The following is a 19,497-nucleotide window of genomic DNA, read 5'->3' on the forward strand; positions in this document are numbered from 1 at the left end:
GTCCATGCTTGAGGGTTTGGTAGGTGCGCTGCTGGGGATCCAAACAGGAGGTGAGAGAGACTTCTGGTGAACACGTTTGTATATTGACACAGTACGAACATGAATGAAAATGTTTTTTTTGTGTTCAGAGGGCATGCAAGGAAACGCCACCAGACGTTTGGACATGACCTGTCCAAACAAACGGCAGACATAAGCACTCAATCACACGCAACCTTAGCCTCCTAAAACAGCAGCTTACATGAAGGTGACTTAAGGTAATGTGACAGGCTGCTGCTCCGGGTTTTGTGAAATCAGCCATTTTTGAAATTTGACGTATTCATAGAATTTAGACAGAAAATATCTGCGGTGCATGTTGAATAAATATTCAATCTATTGTTGGAATCCCAGGGAAACACGTAGAGAAGGACAGCATTTGAATGGAGGTGGACAGAAAGTGGGTGTATAGCAGCCGTGTAGGAGGTCTGCATGTCTCAGAATCATACTAATGGAAACATCAAGGGCGGAGAGTACAACACAAATCAAGAAAGAGGGGAGGGAAACAGGTGAGGGATTGAGCTGTTGTTCTCGTTGCTGCTGTTTCTGGTCCCAAGTAGATTTGTGACGGATTACTGCCATTAGAAGGAGAGACCTATCCAGTCACCGTGGGCCAATGTGAGTAAGTGGAAACTGCACTCACTGGCCTACGTGCATTAGCCTCCTTAAACGGCTATCCGTCTGAAGAAGTGGCTTAAGAGATCAGAAAATGAATTCACCGGGATGAACAACTGAAATATGCTGGTGGTGTCAACTCGGCGGCAAACGGGCGGTGAACAGTTGTCCCACCGTCGGCGATCTACAGTTGCACCACGGAATGGAATACCAGAGATAGTGTATGTTACATGACGACCGCAGACAAAAAGTCCTTCTGTTGTTCCGGGGGGGAACAGGTGTAATGTGGGAGTTGGAGTCATTAGATCTCTGGGAGGGGCTGGGGGGGCAGGGTAGGTGGGCGGGGGCGTACAGCTGCTAAAGGCTATAGGAATCATTTCCAGTTTTGCATGGGTCGAGTTTTGTAGGCTTGCCATTTGTTGATGGGCGAGCATTCACACTCATGTTCAAACTGTGAGTTCATCCCTTGTTTTCCGTTTACAGCCCCTCCCTCTCCCCCCTTCAGCTATTCGCACTATTCAGTTTTATTTCTGCTCTGAATAGATGTGGATCTCTATTATGAGCGAAGGTTTCGGGTGTGAAGAATTCTGATAAGATATTTATTTTCACATTTCACATCGCACAATGGACCATGAGCAGATGTTAACAACCCAGAGCCGTTATTTTCAGACATCCACGTTCGGGGTGAGCGTGACTTCGTGTTGATGTCACCGCACCGCCATTAGAAAGAGACACAGAGAAACAGATGTATTACAGGAGGTCTGGCGGGAGACAGAGAACACTCTCCTCCAGAAACTGGACGCCTGTGGGACTTCCCTGTGGGACGCGTGCACAATTCAATAACGATTCCAGTCACATCTTGTAGATGTTTTGCTTTCTTTCTTGAATATGTTTGGGTTCAGAAAGCTGTGGACCTTGAGACAAAACAAAAAACTACACAGACCAAACACAACATTAACATTAGACACAGTACTGACGATACCAGACTATGTCTTCCAAAAAACAAAAAAACAACTTTCCAACACATAAACAAATCGACGTAGGCGGTAGCTCATTTAGACAGAATACAGATGGACAGACAGAGCAGCCAGGCGTGGTATGACAGGGAGGGACAAAGTAATGACTAGTTTGCATAGAACTGAGGAATGGGTGAGGTGCAGATAAACAGAATGACATATTTTATGGGCGGGGCATGAAAGAAACGGTGTAGATAAAAAAAAAAGCCATGGTAACAGTGATAATGATTATCCACCTGGAAACAAACACACAAAGAAAGGTAATAATTGAAACAAGTGCCTGTTGAGAGGCTGAGGACCTTGGCTCGGGTCCATGTTAATGCAGCGGAGGTAGGAGCGAGATAAAAAAGGAAGGTGGAAGGAGGACGGTAAGGGGAGAGGAGAAGGAAGGGGTGGTCCGCGGAGTGACATGTGAGGCAGTGTTTCATAGGGGAGTGCAGAGTTGTTCTGAGCCTGCCGGGGAGACACTGCACATTTATTCCAGCTGCCTGGGAGGGAGGGAGGAAGGGAGGGAGGGAGCTCAAGAAAATACAGAGGAAGGAGCCGGCAATATAAAGACCTGCAAAGCTGACACTCAATGATTTTTTTTACTCAGAGACACCACAGTGAGGCAGGTGGCCTCGGCTCAGATCGGTAGCTGTGGCGTAGAAGCCATCCTAGCCGCACTCACTAAGGCTTGAGGTGAGGTTTGGATCCTCCCTGACCATCGGAGCGTGGGCAGAGTTAGAGGAGCTTCACTTTCTTGCCCGGTGCGGGGAGACCGACACACGCCAGGCACGAGGCTCCCCGCTCCTCCCCTCTCCCACTCTGCCTTTTCCTGGGCTTGCGTCCAGAGAATGACTGGCTCCAGAGGACCTAAGAAGAGGAACGCAGCCTGAGGATACAGTAAAGCAGCTCCAGCCCTGCCTGCCCGCTTGCCTGCTGGGAAACAAAACAAAACAAAAAGGTGCTTCCACAAGTCAACTCCAACAGCTTTCTTGGATTCATACGCTTGAATTATTATTTCATGCTTTTTCTGTCATCAGATCGGGAAGACAGGATTCGAGCCGGGCGTGGAGACGGACAAACAGACAGAAGGACTGACATATGGAAGAGAGCAGTGGGCACTGCGGCGTGAATGTAGCAACTGGACTTTTCTCCCTGGTTACTGAGACCAAACAATCCTGTCCGGCGAGGTGGTGGGTGGATGCAGCTTTCATCAGGCTGCTAAAGGGCAGAGCAGAGACTGAATAGAAGCTGCAGAGACATATGGTTGTTCCACATTGTAGGGATAGAGAGAAAATGGACAGTTACGTCCAAGTAGACTTTGGTTGGATCGCTATCTCTTATTAAACATTGTTTGCACAAACTTGCAGCAAAATTACTTTCTTTTTTTTGTGGACTTTGCCGACCACATTGAGTCTACCTGCAGGATTTCTATGTGAATAATCGTGAGGAGAGTTTCTAAATGAAGATGGGCGAGTGCATTCGGACTGTGTACCTGACGCTGATGCTGCTGTATCTGGTTCTGCTCGGTACGGCTCACAGCACCTACCCGAGGATACGGCTCTCTCACAAAGGTAAGTAATACCCGGGGCAGGTTTATTTTAATACATTGCATGTTATGTTGCGCAATTTAAAACGCTCTGTGCCGTTGCTTCAATAGGAAGGCAAAATCAGCCTTTAGGTAATGCAGCATATGGTGCTGACCTCTCAGGAATAGTCAATACAGCCATAACCGAAACAATCATTCCCTGTCCGTGCCGTCAGTGCAGCCTGAGAATAAGACTATGATAACGGAACAGAAAATGGACCTCTGCTATCAATGTATAACAGTATTTGTTATAACGGTCAAATTGATGTGATGAATGTAGGGAAAAAAAAGTGATAAGTCAATTCTCTTCAAGAATATTACGTAACATGCAACATACTACAAAAAAACACAGGAAAGGGTGCTCGTAAATAAGTGAGGTCAGAGAAGAGGCGTCCTGTGGGATAGTGCTAAAGAAGCCGCAGGTTATCATTAGCATGTGATGACACGGCCATTGTTTCAGCCTGATTCCTCGGCTATGTGGGCCGTGTGGTGGTCTCTCGTGACGTAGCGGTGGAGGGGTTTCTTTGGACATGGGAATGGAGGTGGCTGCGTGGAGTAGCTGATATGGACGTGCATGCAGCGCTATGGTGGTTTTATCTCTGTACATACAACTCTTTGGTAAACATTACCTCCTTCGCACAGTGTCTTTGATCTCTGCAGCAACAGAAGGTGATGATTCCACACAAGCCAAAGTTAGTCATGGTTGAATATAGGTGTTGAATTTGGTAAACAACTCATCCCTAAATATGCTGCTGTAGGAGAGTTGACAAGTCTGTTACATTTTTGAGGTGGGCTTGTTGTGAATTACGATACGCATATCTACCACGATAAGTAAATAAATACACTAACGCGCTTTTCCAGTCAGACAGTGCGAAGTGGAAAAAAAGAGATTGTCTCTTTTGTCAGTGCTTGGTTATAAATACCATATGATTTGTGTTGACCAATTCTTTAACAACCTGAGTGGAGGTCTGCTGAGCGAGGTGATTGACATCCAACCCCCCCTCTACTCCCTACCTACCGATGGCCTACTACATGTTCTGGCTGGCATAGAGCACCATGGAAAGGCTGCAGTCGGGTCCTATTATTATGGAATGAGAAACATCTAAACCCTAATGTAGACCTCATGGGTTTTGTCAGTGATTTTTGCACACACACACACACACATGCAAAAGCAGAATAGTGTGAATTCCTTTGACCTGGATGTACTTTAGGGAGATTGAGAGGCATGTGGTTTTAACTGTACACCCTTAGGTCTAAAAAATATGACCATGACATCTGGAATCAGGGTGGAAAAACTAGATTCTGCACTTTTACATCAAGATTGATACATCGTACAGAAATATTTTCACCAGCTTCCAGTCACATGGTAGCATAGAAAGTCAAAATCAAAACCCATCTCAATAATATAGCAGCTGAACTTTCCCTTATATTCTGGGAACAGATTCTTTTGAGCACATTATCATGTGATTCAAGTTCAACCGCACTATCATGGCTACCGATCTTCACATGCTTTGATGTTAAACACACCTCACAAATGGAGTGGAATGATTATTAGCTCTCTTTCATCTACTCCCCATATTCTTGTCTAGACTTCTAGAACAGTGGAGATTTTTCCATTTAAAGTTTTAGAATCTCAGACTCACAGCCGACTTAGAGGGAATTTAAATCAAATCGTTGACTGCACTGCTTTTGAAGCCCTAAACACAATCTAAATGCCTCAATTGCTTTGGGCCTATCAAACATCCTTAATCTGTATCCATTGGATTGCCCTACATGGAGATGTGCTCACTATAGCAGAAAAGAACATTTTATTTTGTTTTTAATTGTGTCTTTGGAGACGCATTTGGAGCTGCGTTGTCGTGTGGCCTGGGGAGTGAAATGAGTTCTTCTCTGAGCATGACCATCAGTTCAGCTGCTTACGAAGCTCTTACGCATCTAACCTGTTCCAGGGACTTATACGGCTGCAGGTGAGTAGCCAGGTTAGACTTATTTTGATCCCTCTAAAGGGCTGTCGTCATGCCCGCTTGGGCTCCAGAGGGTGCGATACAGCAGTTTTTGTAATAGTAACGACTTAATTATGATACTTTGAAAAAGGCTGCAAGTCTGCACATTTTGATATATTTGCTTTGTTCATTTTGCATTTGTTCATTTCCAAATTAAATGTGAGCATGCATACTTTCAGCATGTCTGCCAATGATTTGTTTACTTAAAAGTCGTAATAACTTATTGCGGTAAAATCATTTTTCCTCAGCAGATCGGCAAAGGTGAATGAGGTTCATCTGGCAATGTCGAGCTGTTCTGACATCATAACATCATACTGTATATGTTAAATAAACACAAACGCTTAATCCTTATTGGAAATGTAAACAAAAGTTTGTTAAATCATCACAGCTGGATTTACTCATTCATGCATGTGTATGCAGTCTTAATAAGCTGAAAGACTGAAAATAAAAGTAGGCATACTAAGTGGACATACATTGTTCTACAAACACTTATTTCCTAATAAGTTGTATTTCTCAACCTATTTATTTTCTTTAGCTTTCACAGTAAAATGATGAGATTTAAGCGAAAGGACCTGAGTGAGGTATGTGTATGTTTGAACACAGCGATTACTCAGGTAGCAATTACTGCACGTATGAAAACCCCCTCTGAGCTGTAATTTTAAGCCTTCTTCTCCAGACCAGAATCTCCCTCTCTGTATTTTACAACCTGGAAATGATGTGGCTGTAGGTGTCTTCTGAGGGCGAGATGGGGAATACCAGTATGGCCTCAAGTTGTGTCTGCCTGAAATGAAATGAATGGGAGGGGGAGTTTATACCTTTCTTATTTTTTATGTATAAATCTAATGTGCACTTTATAATTAACGTTTATCACATTGGATCTTGTCTGTCTGGCAGCAGTTTTAGAACTGACATAAAAAGAACCTGGAGAACTGAGGTTATAGCAATGATTAGATAAATCACACGTTTGTCGGTCAGCAAAGGAAAAGCAATATTTTTTCAACCCCCTTCCCTCCGCTTCACCCTCACCTGTCTCGCTTTTTCATTTTGGCTGAGTCCATCTCAGCGCCCTTTCTTCTCCCGTTGTGTTAAGTGTATGTTCTCCAGTTCATTAATGAGATGTCCACAGGGGAAGGCATCTGGTGAAACGTTAATATCCTTTATGACCTTTTCCCTGTGAGAGGATCAGGGAGAGCAGATGAGTAGAGTCTGTGGTCTGGATAAAAAAAAAAACATTTTTTGAGTCATTTGAGAGAGAATGTCGCAATATTATAAGAAAAGATGACGGATGACAACTGAGGTGAGCGCTCCGACACACGTAAATCCCGATACATTTGTCGGCTTGCAGGTAATAAATGTGGGAATAAATGTGAGAAATAATTACTAATACAGCAAGAAAATATATATTTGTAAATTTAAGTTTGACTTTCATGCATTTACACACAATATCAATAACAAATGTTTTGGGGCTCCAGAGTAGCATCTATAATTGAGAAAATGTAGTTCGGAGCTCACGTAGATTGAATGAATTTAACCAAGTGTAAGTCAAATACAGCAGACTTGCGACACAGTACGAGAGTACTGCATGGTTCAACTGAGAGGTATGTACCCGTCCAGGCCAATAACAACAGCTGTCAGTTGTAAATTTGTCCCTCTGATTTACAACATCAATCACAGTCACACTTATTCACTTATCCTGCTCTCTTTCTTTCTCTCCCTCCTCCCGCATGCACTCCATGTGGCTTTCATTTAGCACTGTGACATCATCCTTCCCCGCACACACTAGAGAATATGTACCGATAATGGCATACCCCCCCCCCACCCACCCCTCAGGACGGCTCCACAGTCTCAGTCCCCATCTGCAAAAGGAGAACAGACTCCATGCTTATTCTTGTCCCATTTAACTCCAGTCCGTTCCAATCATTGTGTTTGTTTATGTTCCTGCGCAACTCCCATTACTCGATACGTAAACCCACATAGGCTCGTTTCACTGGGAATATCAGACGGCCTGCCGCCAGTTTTATACCTGACGTGCCATGTGTCCGTAGGAGAAAATACCATTTGTGTTTTTAAGTTTCCAGATAAACATTTTATGTGATCGCCAGTGTGCATTTATCTTTGACTAAACACAGACATTAACCGCATCCTCTCGGTTATCTCTCCGCACTCAGGGAGCCCTTTTTTCCTGTGTATTCCACTTGAAGTGGGATCCCAGTGGAGCCACGCGTCTCCCTGGCTCAGGCTCAAAAAAGCTCTGCAAGAAGATGGAGTGAGAGAAAGGGGAACGGCGGATATCCCTTCTTCAGTTTAAGCAGCACACTCAAGTGTCTGCAGCAGATACATGTAATAATTCGTGGCATCTTTTACCAACTGAGAGAGCTTTAGCGTCTGTATGGGACACGAGGTGCTTTTCAACTACCTCCAATGTTCCTGTGCCCACACGTATCGCTATCAGATGCTCAGCGCGACAGTAGTCGCATGAAGTGTCCAACAACAACAGGCTTTTCATCCATGACGGCTCGTTCAAGTTAATGTCGACCACAGTGTTTACTAGACACGTGTGTTTTCTACTGACTTCATATGAAAATTGGAAATTGAAGTTTAGAGTTGCAGACTACACATCTTAAATATAATATGTAGACAACCCTGCACAAAACATAAACTGAACCATCTTGCCGTATGTATGTGTCAATATACAGCAAATCAGCCGACAGTCGTGATTATTAACAAAGACAAGTAGAAAGTAGAAGGATAAAACATCCACGTCTATCTGAATAAATGATAGCAGATTGATCTTCACACAAACAAGGAGCTGAGACTGAGAGGTTTTTCTTACGCTTGTGGAAAAATATCATATACTTTCCTCAGTACAAGTTTAGCGTAGCACAAAGGGACTGTGAGGAGATGAGATCCGGTTTGAGGCTGTGTGTGTGTGTGTGTGTGTATGTGTGTGTGTGTATGTGTGAGCAAGAGAGAGAAATATCTCCAAGTGTGTGTGTGTGTGGATTAGATAATTACAGGAAGCATGTCTGAGACCTGGCAGAACGCCGCTGCCACATCCCCTCAGTCTCTGCCACCTCACCACCCGAGATCCAACACCACTCAAACAAACAGTCGCTTGTCTCCAACGTAGAAATCTTAATGGCAACAAAAATATACACAGTCACGCACAGTCCTCTGTGGATACCTAATCCCTTGTTAAACAAACAAAACCTTCCACAGAATGCTTGCCCTTCAAATGAGTAAATGAAAACGGAAAATGGATTAAAAAAAGTCTTTCTTTCTTTCTTGGAGATCAAGTATCCCTAAAAAACATACAGATCCTGGGAAAGCAAATCATTCAATTGCCCCCTGCAGCTCCTGCATTTAAAGACATCTCAGCGGCGTGTGAGGTGGCCGTGAGGTTGTCACAGAGTTACACTTTACGTTGCGCCATTTTCTTTACTCCTCTCCTCATTCGAAGGGAGTTTTCTGAAGAGTAGTGCACAGATGGCCTGAAGTGTGTGCTCCCCCGAGTAGTGAATGCAGCTCAGGGTGTAGTGTTGTGAACAAAGCCCCAATGCCTGGCCGCTCTCCCGCCTCATTCTGCAATCAGCGTCACATATAAAAGGCACCTGTTTTTTGGGGGGGGGCCCTGTACACATGGTAGTGTTTTTGTGTGTTACACAAATCCCATCGTTGTCCTGCATACAAAGAGTGACTCAGGCCAGTAGTTCACCTGCGGCTGCTTTTCCCTTTTTTGATTTTGTTATTTTATTTTGTTCTTTTTTTTGTTGCCCCTTGTTGTGTTGTTTGATGTTTCACCGTTAAAACGTATTTGTTAGACTTCTTTTGGGAAGTAGATTTAAGTCTAATTTGCCCAATAAGCTCCCATTCCTGCCGTTACTATCAATTATTTAGATTTAGCCTTTGGTTTCACTCTGGCTTGCCTGCTCGTCTAAAGTTTCAAGGGTTGTGCTAACACACACCAGATTCCCATTTAGTCTTTTACAAGGGACACCCGGTCTGACCTGGTCATGTGTTAATGAAAGGCTTTTCAGGCCAACGTGCACCAGAGGAAGTGCACACCTCTGGGCCTCAGCACTTTTTTCTTTAAATCCTTCTCCCTCGCCCTCTTCAGAAGCTCACTAAGAGAGAGTAGTGAGGAACGGCCTGTCAGTTCCAATCAGGTGCAAAGTGGGTGTGTTGCATGTGTGCACGAAAGCTGTTCGCTTGGTCTGTAATTATGCTGATGAGTGATGTATTATTTTTTATGACATGTCTGTCACAGTCCACTGCTTCCTTTTTAAAGTAGGATCGCAAAACATCTAAAAGCGAGACCAACAGGGAGTCGAAGCCGATCTCAAACTAACGGCTGATTGAGAGACCGGATCCGTTTCCTGTCTGATAAAACTGCTTCCTCCTATGAAAAGAAGCCCATAAACCCTGCTTTGTACATCACATGTTCCCTCCCTTCAATCTTAACATCTTTCCCTGGACTCATATTCCACTTCTTCCATTTCTGTTTTTATCAAAACACACTGCTGCATGTGAGTGTGGCTCTGAGCGTCCAGTGCTCTTTTATGCCGCGCGCCCCTTACCTGAAGAAGACTCTTTGTAGATCAATGACCAAGCCGATGACTCGTAGAAGCGTATAGCAGATTTTAAGTAAGAGGAAGCAGAGATGCCAAATGAGAGGTGAGATAGAAAGATAACCCTGCTGCTGCCCTTTCACCTTCATTTGGGAAAAGCTATGAATGAGAAACACATGTGCAATGTGCCCATGGCAATTGGGCCACTCGGGACTCAGACGCAGGTTATCGGAGCAGTTACAAAACCCTTTGAGGATTTGAGGAGGAGGGTTCGGTCAAATGTAATCTTCCTCCAGGTGAGAGTGAAATTAAATGAAAACTCCGTCTTTCTACCCAACTATGACGTTCTAATCGCAAAGCGCCCCGATCTCTTTCCACGTGCGCCCGTGTTACCTGCAGAACTCTGGCAGCTGAACAGGACCTGGGTGTTCCAGGGCCATGGGACGGCATCGCTTCAGCCCCAGACCATGCTGCTGGACGAAGGCCACGGGAGGCTTTATGTCGGGGCCAAGAATACTCTGTTCTCCCTTAGCCTGGACCGGGTCAACACACAACACAGAGAGGTGGGCCTGTTTTCATGCCTCGTTGCTTATGAGGAAGACAGACATGTTGTAACTCATACACCCATGGGCCAATAGGTTGGCTGAACTATTTGAGCATGTGTGTATTTTCCTAGGATGGTTATCAGTACAAAACTTTCGTTTAGAAATTCAAAACTGTTTTTGTTTTCCCACAGATCCAGTGGGCCAGTACAGAATCTCAGAATGAGGAATGTTTGATGAAGGGAAGGGAAAAGGTACGGGACACAATAGTATGGATGTGATTGATTTTCAAGGGAAAAGTATAAATGTTTCATTAACAATGTGCATTAACTTGGTGTGTGTGTGTTGATAAATCAATTTTGTAAATAGATACTCTGAATCAATGATCTACATATCTCGCTGTCCTTATTGAACTTTGTTCAACCTGGCGTATTGATTTTATCAATGTTATTGTAAAAAGGCCTGGAATCTTTCCAGTACACCCTCTTCTCTGATGGCCTCACCCGCATCTCACCCAACGACCCTCCTCCTCCCCCCCCCCACTGCTCCATCTCTGTCTTCCCCAACAGTCGGAGTGTGCTAACTACATCAAGGTCCTGCAACAGTACAACCAAACTCATTTGCTGGTCTGTGGAACAGGAGCCTTTAACCCCATCTGCGCCCTGGTCAGAATGGGACACACAGGGCAGGTGAGTCCTACGGGCAGAATTAGAGTTTCTTTCAACGACCACGTACTGTGAAAAGGTGACCAGCTCCTCGGTATTCTAATGGAAATGTTCCATATTTTATCCGGGGTCGTTCAATGATATATGTCAGCAGCTTATAGGGGGGGTTTAGGGTGCATGCTGGTAACCATGGAAATTCGCTTGCATCCATCGGTGCAAGCGCCTGTCTGTCGACAGTGTGACACGTACGGTTTCTCCTAGATTCAAGGTTCTCCTAGATTCTAGGTGTTTTTGGAGTTTCTTCCATGCATTCCAACAGTGGTGAGGTAGGTTGACCGGACTAGTTAAACTATCCAAACAGGTCCACTCATATCCTTCACTGAACTCATTGGAATGCTCATTGAGTGAAAAAAACTGGGTCTTTTCAGAGTACCTAATCTCTGTCCTCGGTTGCTTCACAAGAATGTTTCACTTGGTGTGTGGGATTACATTTACCCTTAAGCACGAGCAGAATAATATTTACATAACAATCAGCTGTAATAGAAAAATACTCAATTTACCAAGCAGACCAATGATTACATTATTGAAAAACATTTAGTTTTGTAATAATGTACCACTGGCCTCAAAATAAAAATAGAAATACAGCTCACATTCCAGAGTATTTAATGTAAGGTAATATTGTATCAGCCTGTTTTACCTATTTAACGCTTGGTTATATGTAACAATACAATAGATGAGTTCAGCCCAAAAACTGACTCCTGTTACAGTCATCTGCCGGTGAGCAGTCACAGCACATTTCAGGTTCAGGGGCTGCTCGTAAATCAACGCATGACATCCCCTCTGCTCTGCCAGTGACAGTCATGAACACTGCGGTGGCCCACAAGATATAAGCTTTGCTTCTGTCGGGAGTTCTCTTAGAGTGTGTATGAGTGTGTGTCTGCACGTGTGTTTCCTGTGGGGTCATAAGAGTACAATCGGTGAACTCAGCGTGTTAGTGTTACACATCCAGAGAGTAATTATTCACACTGTCATCCATCACTCCTTGTCTCATGTGTATATCTTCCTCTTTCCCATCCATCAATTTCTTAATCTCTGCTCTCCTTCCCCTACACCTCCCTTCTCCAGGGTTTGTCCGGATGTTGGTAAAGCTGCTGCTGCGTGCATGTTTATGTGTTAACGCGCGTTGTGTTCACATTGTCAGGACAGGACGTTTGCTCTTGAGGAAGACAGCATCATGAGCGGCAGAGGACGGTGTCCATATGACTACAACAGCCCTTCCACGTCTACGCTCTCCAGTAAGACACCCCTCCGTCTGTCGCTCATCCCCCCAGCACCCTCACTCCCGCAATGCTGCTCCCCGCCGAAGGGATGCGCTGGCTTTGTTGTCCCGACAAATCAACGCTGCCATCTAGTGGCCTTTCCTCGCAGTGAAAGTGGTTGCACATTTTAATCACAGCACGTTTTTGAACGCATTGTTGTGAATTGTGTGTCTGTACGTGTGCATACATTAGGAGGAGAGCTGTATATCGGCCTGTACACAGATTACTGGGAGAATGATGGAGCGTTTTGTCGACTGAACAACCAGACCTACACGCGCACTGAACGAGACGACAAGCAGCAACTTAATGGTTGGTATATTTTTCAGAAAAAAAACAGATATCCCTTTAAATAAGAGGGAGTGCAAAGATAACTGCTCATGTCAGGATTAGTTCTATTTGAAGATTACCGACAATCTGTTTCATTACACTTTCACATAATTAAACAACCACATTTCACTGTTTCTTAACTGGTACCGTTTATGAAATGAACAGATTACAAATTACAGGCATGCTGCCCGTCATATTTCATTACTCAAGCCTTTTTTGCCTTCTTCTGCCCACAGAGCCTAAATTTGTGGGGTCTGCAGTTATTCCCGACAACGATGACAGAGACGATGATAAAGTGTACTTCTTCTTCACTGAGCGGGAGATGGATTCTGAGGGAGGGAACAAGGCGATGTTCACTCGTGTGGGCCGAGTCTGCGCGGTGAGAATGCAAATGCTCTAAAAAGATGCCTTGCCTTCATCCAGGGCCAAAGTACAGCAGCATTCACAGCCCGTATCTGCCTTCGTCTCTAAGAATGACCAAGGAGGACAGAGAATGCTGGTGAACAGATGGAGCTCCTTCCTGAAAACCCGTCTCATCTGCTCTGTGGCCGGACCGAATGGCATCGATACACACTTTGATGAACTCGGTGGGGCTACAAGGAAACTCTTTGCGTGCCATCTTATGTATCTGTTGTAAACAGGTTCATAATGATTGAGACTATTCCATGCATCTGCATGTACATCCCTAAATATGCAAATAGTCACTGTGTAATAGGGGATTTTCTTACATTGTGGTTCTGACCTGCAGTAGTACCAACCGATATTCAGTAGAATAGAACATTTCAACACTTGTGCCAGTAGCCAATGTGTGGTATGACTAAAGCCGAGTAAGCGCCTCTCTTTTATTACCTTCTGGCTGGATTCTTTTCACAGTGATATTTTTCAATAAAACACAGACAATCTTTGAAAACCCTTAAAGTAATCTCACTTCTAAAGATATTACCAAAATCCCCAAGGACTCGTCTATCCTCATGGATAAAAAAAACACATATCCCTCCGTCTGCAAGAGGATAGGAACAATTTAAAAGCACTTAAGACGCAGGGTCCCAGAAGACTGTCTGTACTTTCTCAGCCGAGTTTGAGGAGCTGTTGTCTAAAGGGCTCATAAAGAAAGTGCTAACATGTCAATGCTTAGAAGGTACTACGTTTACTTTGTCAACTATCTATTAAATGTAATAGATACCAACGACACCTAATATAAATGTTTTCTGTTTTTAGAGGATGTGTTTGTGCTTAACAACAAGGACGGGAAAAACCCTGAAATATTTGGCCTCTTTAGCACGACAAGGTGAGCGGATTGTGACTTCACTGTTTCATTGTACAGTCCCAAGGAAATCACTAACGGAGCCTTTCTTTGCAGTGCGGTGTTCCAAGGCTTTGCAGTATGTGTCTACCACATGGATGACATAAGGGCAGCCTTTAATGGTCCATTCGCCTACCGAGAGAAACCTGAGCATCACTGGACAGCTTATGAGGACAGAGTCCCCTACCCTCGACCTGGATCTGTGAGTCTTAACGTAAAATACAAGTTATGTTTGCAGCATGTGATTTTCTACTGATCCGAGTCCATGACGGAAATTATTTGTGAGGAAACAGTGTTGATGCGGGCAAACTGCTGAATGTCAGCACTAATTTAGCTTCCTCAGCAGGTCGTACAGGGAAATCCTCAGCCAGACGAAAGCAGTTTTTCCATGTTTTACACTGTATAACGGACCACCTGTCCCTGCCCCCCTCTGTTCCTGTCGCGCCTCTCTTTGACAGTGTGCCAGTAAAGTGAACGGAGGTGGCTTCTCAAGTTCCAAGGAGTTTCCCGATGAGGTTCTGCGGTTTGTGCGTTCCCACCCTGTGATGTATCGCCCTGTCTTTCCACACCGCGGGAGGCCTGTGCTGCTGCAGACAGAGACAGGCGGGAGAAAGCTGACCCAGATCGCCGTGGACAGAGTCCAAGCGCAGGACGGACAATATCATGTCCTCTACATCGGCACCGGTACACACACACACACACACACACACACACACACACACACACAGTGAAGAATGCTGAATATATTGCAAAAATGAAATACAGAAGAAACACAAACTTTTGAATAAAAGTTGTTTCTTGTACTAATGCGGTTTGCACTGGTTGTGATTTTCTTTTTTTTCTTTTTTATTGCAACCCATTAGCACTTAGCTGTTGGAACAGTGTGACATTGTTTTCCTCTTTGTTAGACGACTCGGTGGTGTTAAAAGTAATCACCATCTACAACAAAGACACAGACACTATGGAGGAGGTGCTGCTGGAGGAGCTGCAAGTATTTAAGGTACTCATTGTTAGCTACACAACGTAAAACAAGAGTAGACACTGTAAGTCACTCTAAGTCCATTCTGTATTGCAGCGCCCACAGACCGCAGTCCGCAATAACGGGTTATTTTGAAATCCTGATTTGCCTCTTTCCCATCATGTGAGGGGCGCAGTTGTGATTTAGCAGGCCTGCCCGTTAGAGATCTTCAGAACGATTTGAAGAAAAAGATCTGAGAACTTTATGTCGGCTCTCGTTATGATATTCTTGTAGCATATGATTGCCATTTATTTTTGATTAACGGTACGATGTGCCCTGTCTGCAGGTGCCAGCACCAATCAGAGAGATCATAATATCACCTAAACGGGTAAGAGGACCTTGTGAATGCATCTTCTGTTCACTCATGCTATTCTGCTTTTCAGCCACAAGATGTCAACATTTTCATTAACTTGTACTGCCATGATTGAGACGTTCTGTTGCTGTTGGATCATTATCACAGTTGAATGAGACAGAAAACATGAATATGGATTCCTGTTAAACTGTGTGCTGATATTAACGGTGCTCGTGCTGTTGGGCCCACAGCAGCGGCTGTATGTCGGGTCAGAAGCGGGTGTGGCCCAAGTCGCACTGCATCAGTGTGACCTCTATGGCTCAGAATGCGCCGATTGCTGTCTGGCCAGAGACCCTTACTGTGCCTGGGATGGTCTCACCTGCACCAGATACTACCCTGCTGGAATTTACACCAAAAGGTAACTGAAAACCCACTCTGAGACAGGACCATATGTATTTCTGAAGATATTTGTATTTGTGTGTGTGTATGTGCGTGTGTGTGTGACAGAGTGTGTGGGTGATACCAGCTGCTCACACCTTCCACAGTACTTCGGTTCCATCACAGTGTGTTGCAATGAATGTCGCAATGCTCTGAGGCTGGTCTGCCAAGTCACCATCACAGGCTGCGAGCAAAATGACAGCCAGTTGTTGTTGTTTAACATCAATCAATGTACCCTTCATCACCGTCCCCCTTCATGCATTTTCTTTCTCCATCCCCATATTGGATATTTCTCTATTCTTTCACCCGTGTTCTTGTACATTACACATGTAATATGACTCCCTCTACTTCCCTCACTAACATCTCAGCAGAAGATTCAGACGGCAGGACGTTCGCCATGGCAACGCTGTCCAGCTGTGCAATGGGCTGCAAATTGAGGGTTAGTGTATAAAATGGCTCTATGATGTGTGTGTGTACGTGCAGTTTAGTGTGCTTCTACTGAGGCAATAGATTGGAACAATTCCCTCCTTTTGTCATCTAATGAAAGGTCATCTAATCACGTCGTACCAATCTGTGCATGCGTGTGTGTGTGTGTGTGTGCGTGCAGATGAACAATGGCAGCGAGCCGAGGAGAGGCTGGTGTACGGTGTGGAGAGCAACAGCACTTTACTCGAGTGTGTCCCTCGATCACTTCAAGCCACGGTCCTCTGGTTCCTGCAAAAAGACGGAGAGAAACACGAGGTAAACTGGATGGACCTTTCTAAAGAACATCCAGATGTTAACACGTTTAACAATATATAACACTACAAACACCAATATGAAAAGTAAATACATTACACTAGATTTAAAAAAATCACCATAATACTGTTATTGTGTAACAAAAACAAATGTTCCTCCGACCCCCTTTCGCCCCGTCCTTCAACGCAAGTAGTTTTGGTTTGACCAAAACTACTGCTGATGTTTTTTAAATAGCGAGGTTTGTAGACAAACTGGGACTTTCCTTATCCAGGTGGTGTTGTTAGGTATTTGTATTGATTTATCAAGTTACTAGATTCCAATTTTAATTTTTTTTTTTAAATGTAACATTAAATTTCAAGATGCAGTATAAATTAAGAGATTGAAACCTGGGATTGTGGCTCAACTCCTATAACGTATGGAAGTCACTGTGTTGAGTACACTTTTAAAGATCTCTATAATTCAGTTCTTCAGATCCTCAGGATTTTTAATCAAATCTTCTGCCAAAACAAGCAACAATTGACATGTCTGAACCGACTTGCATGAGCGGCACATCAATGGTTAGAATGCCTTTTCTTCCCTTTTTTCCTCCCTGCAGGTTCGAGGTGATGAGCGAGTTATCGTCACGTCCCACGGGCTGCTGTTTCTGCGAGTGAGAAGCTCCGACGCCGCCGTGTACGTTTGCCAGACCGTGGAGCACGGATACGTGCACACGTTGTTACGCGTCTCTCTGCGCGTACTCAGTGGCGAACGGGTGGAGTCAGCAATCCACCAAGCCGACGACGGGGAAGCGGCCAAATCTGCACTTCCGTGCCCCTCCTTCATGGGCCCCCCCCCAGATCCCAGCGTTAGCCCGAAGGCTCGAGGGCCGTCCGCGGTCTCGGGCCCCCACTCCAGGTTGTGGTACAAGGAGTTTCTCCAGCTCATCGGCTACGGGGATGCACAGAGGGTGGAGGAGTACTGTGAGAGAGTGTGGTGCTCTGATAAAAAACGCAAGAAGGGCAAACGGAAGTATTCTCCTCCGAGTGGCGAGAGGAGAGGGAAGGGCAGAGGAGAGGAGAATTCCCACCGAGCGCCGAGGCACACCGCGGACACCTGAGGAGGACAGAGCGCCACTAAACACGCACACACACATGCATGTGCACGAACACACTCGAGAGGTGGAACTCAATCTTTGGTTGCACCATATAAAGGCTTTTCACTTTGTTTTTAACCACGGTAGTAAGAGAATAACAGTAGTAGGTTGCTGTAGCGAGCTGTCTAGGGGTTCTAGGGATATTCATCATTGGTCTGACGTTGATGTTTCACTTATTTCAAAATGCAAGATTTTGCCTTTTTGTATAGATAAACTGATTATGTGGTTAAAACCCTGTGTAAATATGTCAGTGTCAGGGCAGTAGAGGACACACGAGGAGATGGAGGACAGACTGTCTCTGATCTGTAGAGAGATATATGAAGAGAATATAACGGTGGACCGATCCAGCCCAGCAGTCAATCCGAATGGACACAGACGTTACCACAGCAGACACGAGGCGTCATTCAATGGCTCACAACGATGAACTCTTACTGTATTATTATGAGAGAAAGCTCTGTTCATGCTAAAGGCCTACTATCGTTTTTTTTGTTGGTACTATGATAACTTATTTTCTCGGTTCATGCTTGGAGTTCCGTAGTTGTTTTTAGTTGTCACAAACTGGAAACTATATTGATGTTGTTTTTGCACAGTAAATAATGTCTTTAGGTTTATGATGATGAACCATACACTCAATGCTGCAATTCCACTATCACTGATAGTTGAGTCATGTTTTAGTAATAATAATGCCCTCCATGGAATCATTACTATTCAAGCACTCGTGAAAACTGTTTCAGTAGATGAAAAGTATTCCTATTAGAGAAGATTTTTGTAAGTGTCATTTACATCAACGGACCAACTCTACCAACAGTATTGTGCATTGTATATTGTAATCAACCAACATCCGAGGGGGGTCTTTGTGTGCAAATTTAGAAACTATAACTGTATTCATTCTTCTCTCTCTCTCTCTCTCTCTCTCTCTCTCTCTCTCTCTCTCTCTCTCTCTCTCTCTCTCTCCCTCTCTCTCCCTCTCTTTCTCTCTCTCTTTCTCCCTCTTCTTTGTTTGTCTGAAACAATGTTGCAAATGGATTCATAATTACTTATCATTCAGCCTCATGAATATTCAGTTAACTGAGATGACAGAAATATTAAATAACTGAATACAATCATGACAGTAAAATGCAATGTAGTGTTTTGGGATCACTTTTTACCTGGTTTTATTCCCTGTTTTCATAATGGGGTAAACATATTTAATAGAGCCATTCATCATTCTCCTTAAATATTCTTTATCTCAGAGCCTTGTCTTAGATTGAACATGTTTTATCTGCTATACCTGTTTTAATTACCTGCCATTAAAAAAATGGAACATCCTATCCAAGTGTCACTTCAGTCGCTTAGCCATCAATAATGTCATAGTGTACTCGGTCCACATTCACACACACACACACACACACACAAGTTGGGGAGAGAGCAGAGAGCAGCAATCACCTTAAAACATACATTTTCATAATTATGTAAAGCTATATTTTTGTTCAATAGAGGAAGTGTTAAGTACTACATAGGTTTCTCTGTTTTTACTCATAGAGAGATTATATATAGATTATTATATATAATCTCTCTATGAGGAAACAGAGAGACCTATGTACCTATGAGGCCTATGAGAGACCTATGAGAGAGATTATATATATATATATATATATATATATATATATTATATGCTGGTGAAACACAAATTCCAAACAACCAGCAAGGATTCGTTATGATTTTGCTTGTATCCTGTTTAGGTGCACCGTGCTCATTCAAATTCTGTCTGGGTCTACCTGAGTCAGTGGGTAGCTGAAGGCATTTGAGAATGGGATTAATGCTGCTGATTTATTACACATGGCTACCATAGCAACAGGCTCTGAACTGGTACAGCTCTCCCCCTCTCTCTCTGTCAGGTTTCAGCTGTTGCTCTGGTCCCTGGCCTCGTCTAGCC

The 19,497-nt window shown here is 44.1% G+C and overlaps 1 protein-coding gene across 2 annotated transcripts; it reads left to right on the top strand.

Annotated features, from left to right (window-relative positions):
- Positions 1-2,133: 2,133 nt before the first annotated feature.
- LOC120808776 (semaphorin-3E) lies at positions 2,134-18,892 on the top strand. 2 transcript variants are annotated; one of them, XM_040161927.2, is made up of 18 exons: positions 2,134-2,610; positions 2,690-3,223; positions 10,208-10,371; positions 10,545-10,604; positions 10,920-11,039; positions 12,217-12,310; positions 12,527-12,643; positions 12,898-13,040; positions 13,134-13,248; positions 13,880-13,949; positions 14,022-14,166; positions 14,423-14,648; positions 14,873-14,964; positions 15,269-15,310; positions 15,526-15,692; positions 16,081-16,151; positions 16,320-16,453; positions 17,046-18,892. In XM_040161927.2, the coding sequence occupies exons 2-18, from the start codon at positions 3,112-3,114 to the stop codon at positions 17,544-17,546; spliced, it is 2,373 nt and encodes a 790-aa protein (XP_040017861.2). In that variant the 5' UTR covers positions 2,134-2,610; positions 2,690-3,111; the 3' UTR covers positions 17,547-18,892. The 2 variants fall into 2 exon arrangements, with proteins under 2 accessions (XP_040017861.2, XP_040017862.2); XM_040161928.2 differs by having other exon boundaries at positions 16,084-16,151.
- Positions 18,893-19,497: the final 605 nt, after the last annotated feature.

Source organism: Gasterosteus aculeatus, chromosome X (genome assembly GCF_964276395.1).
Source record: "Gasterosteus aculeatus chromosome X, fGasAcu3.hap1.1, whole genome shotgun sequence".
In the NCBI taxonomy this organism is placed as follows: Eukaryota; Metazoa; Chordata; class Actinopteri; order Perciformes; family Gasterosteidae; genus Gasterosteus; species Gasterosteus aculeatus.

Coding starts and splice junctions, on each gene's coding strand:
- LOC120808776 (XM_040161927.2), top strand. CDS start 3,112: ATGAAGATGGGCGAGTGCATTCGGACTGTGTACCTGACGCTGATGCTG. Junction 12,644..12,897: donor CGACAAGCAGCAACTTAATG/GTTGGTATATTT, acceptor TTCTGCCCACAG/AGCCTAAATTTGTGGGGTCT. Junction 16,454..17,045: donor AAGACGGAGAGAAACACGAG/GTAAACTGGATG, acceptor TCCTCCCTGCAG/GTTCGAGGTGATGAGCGAGT.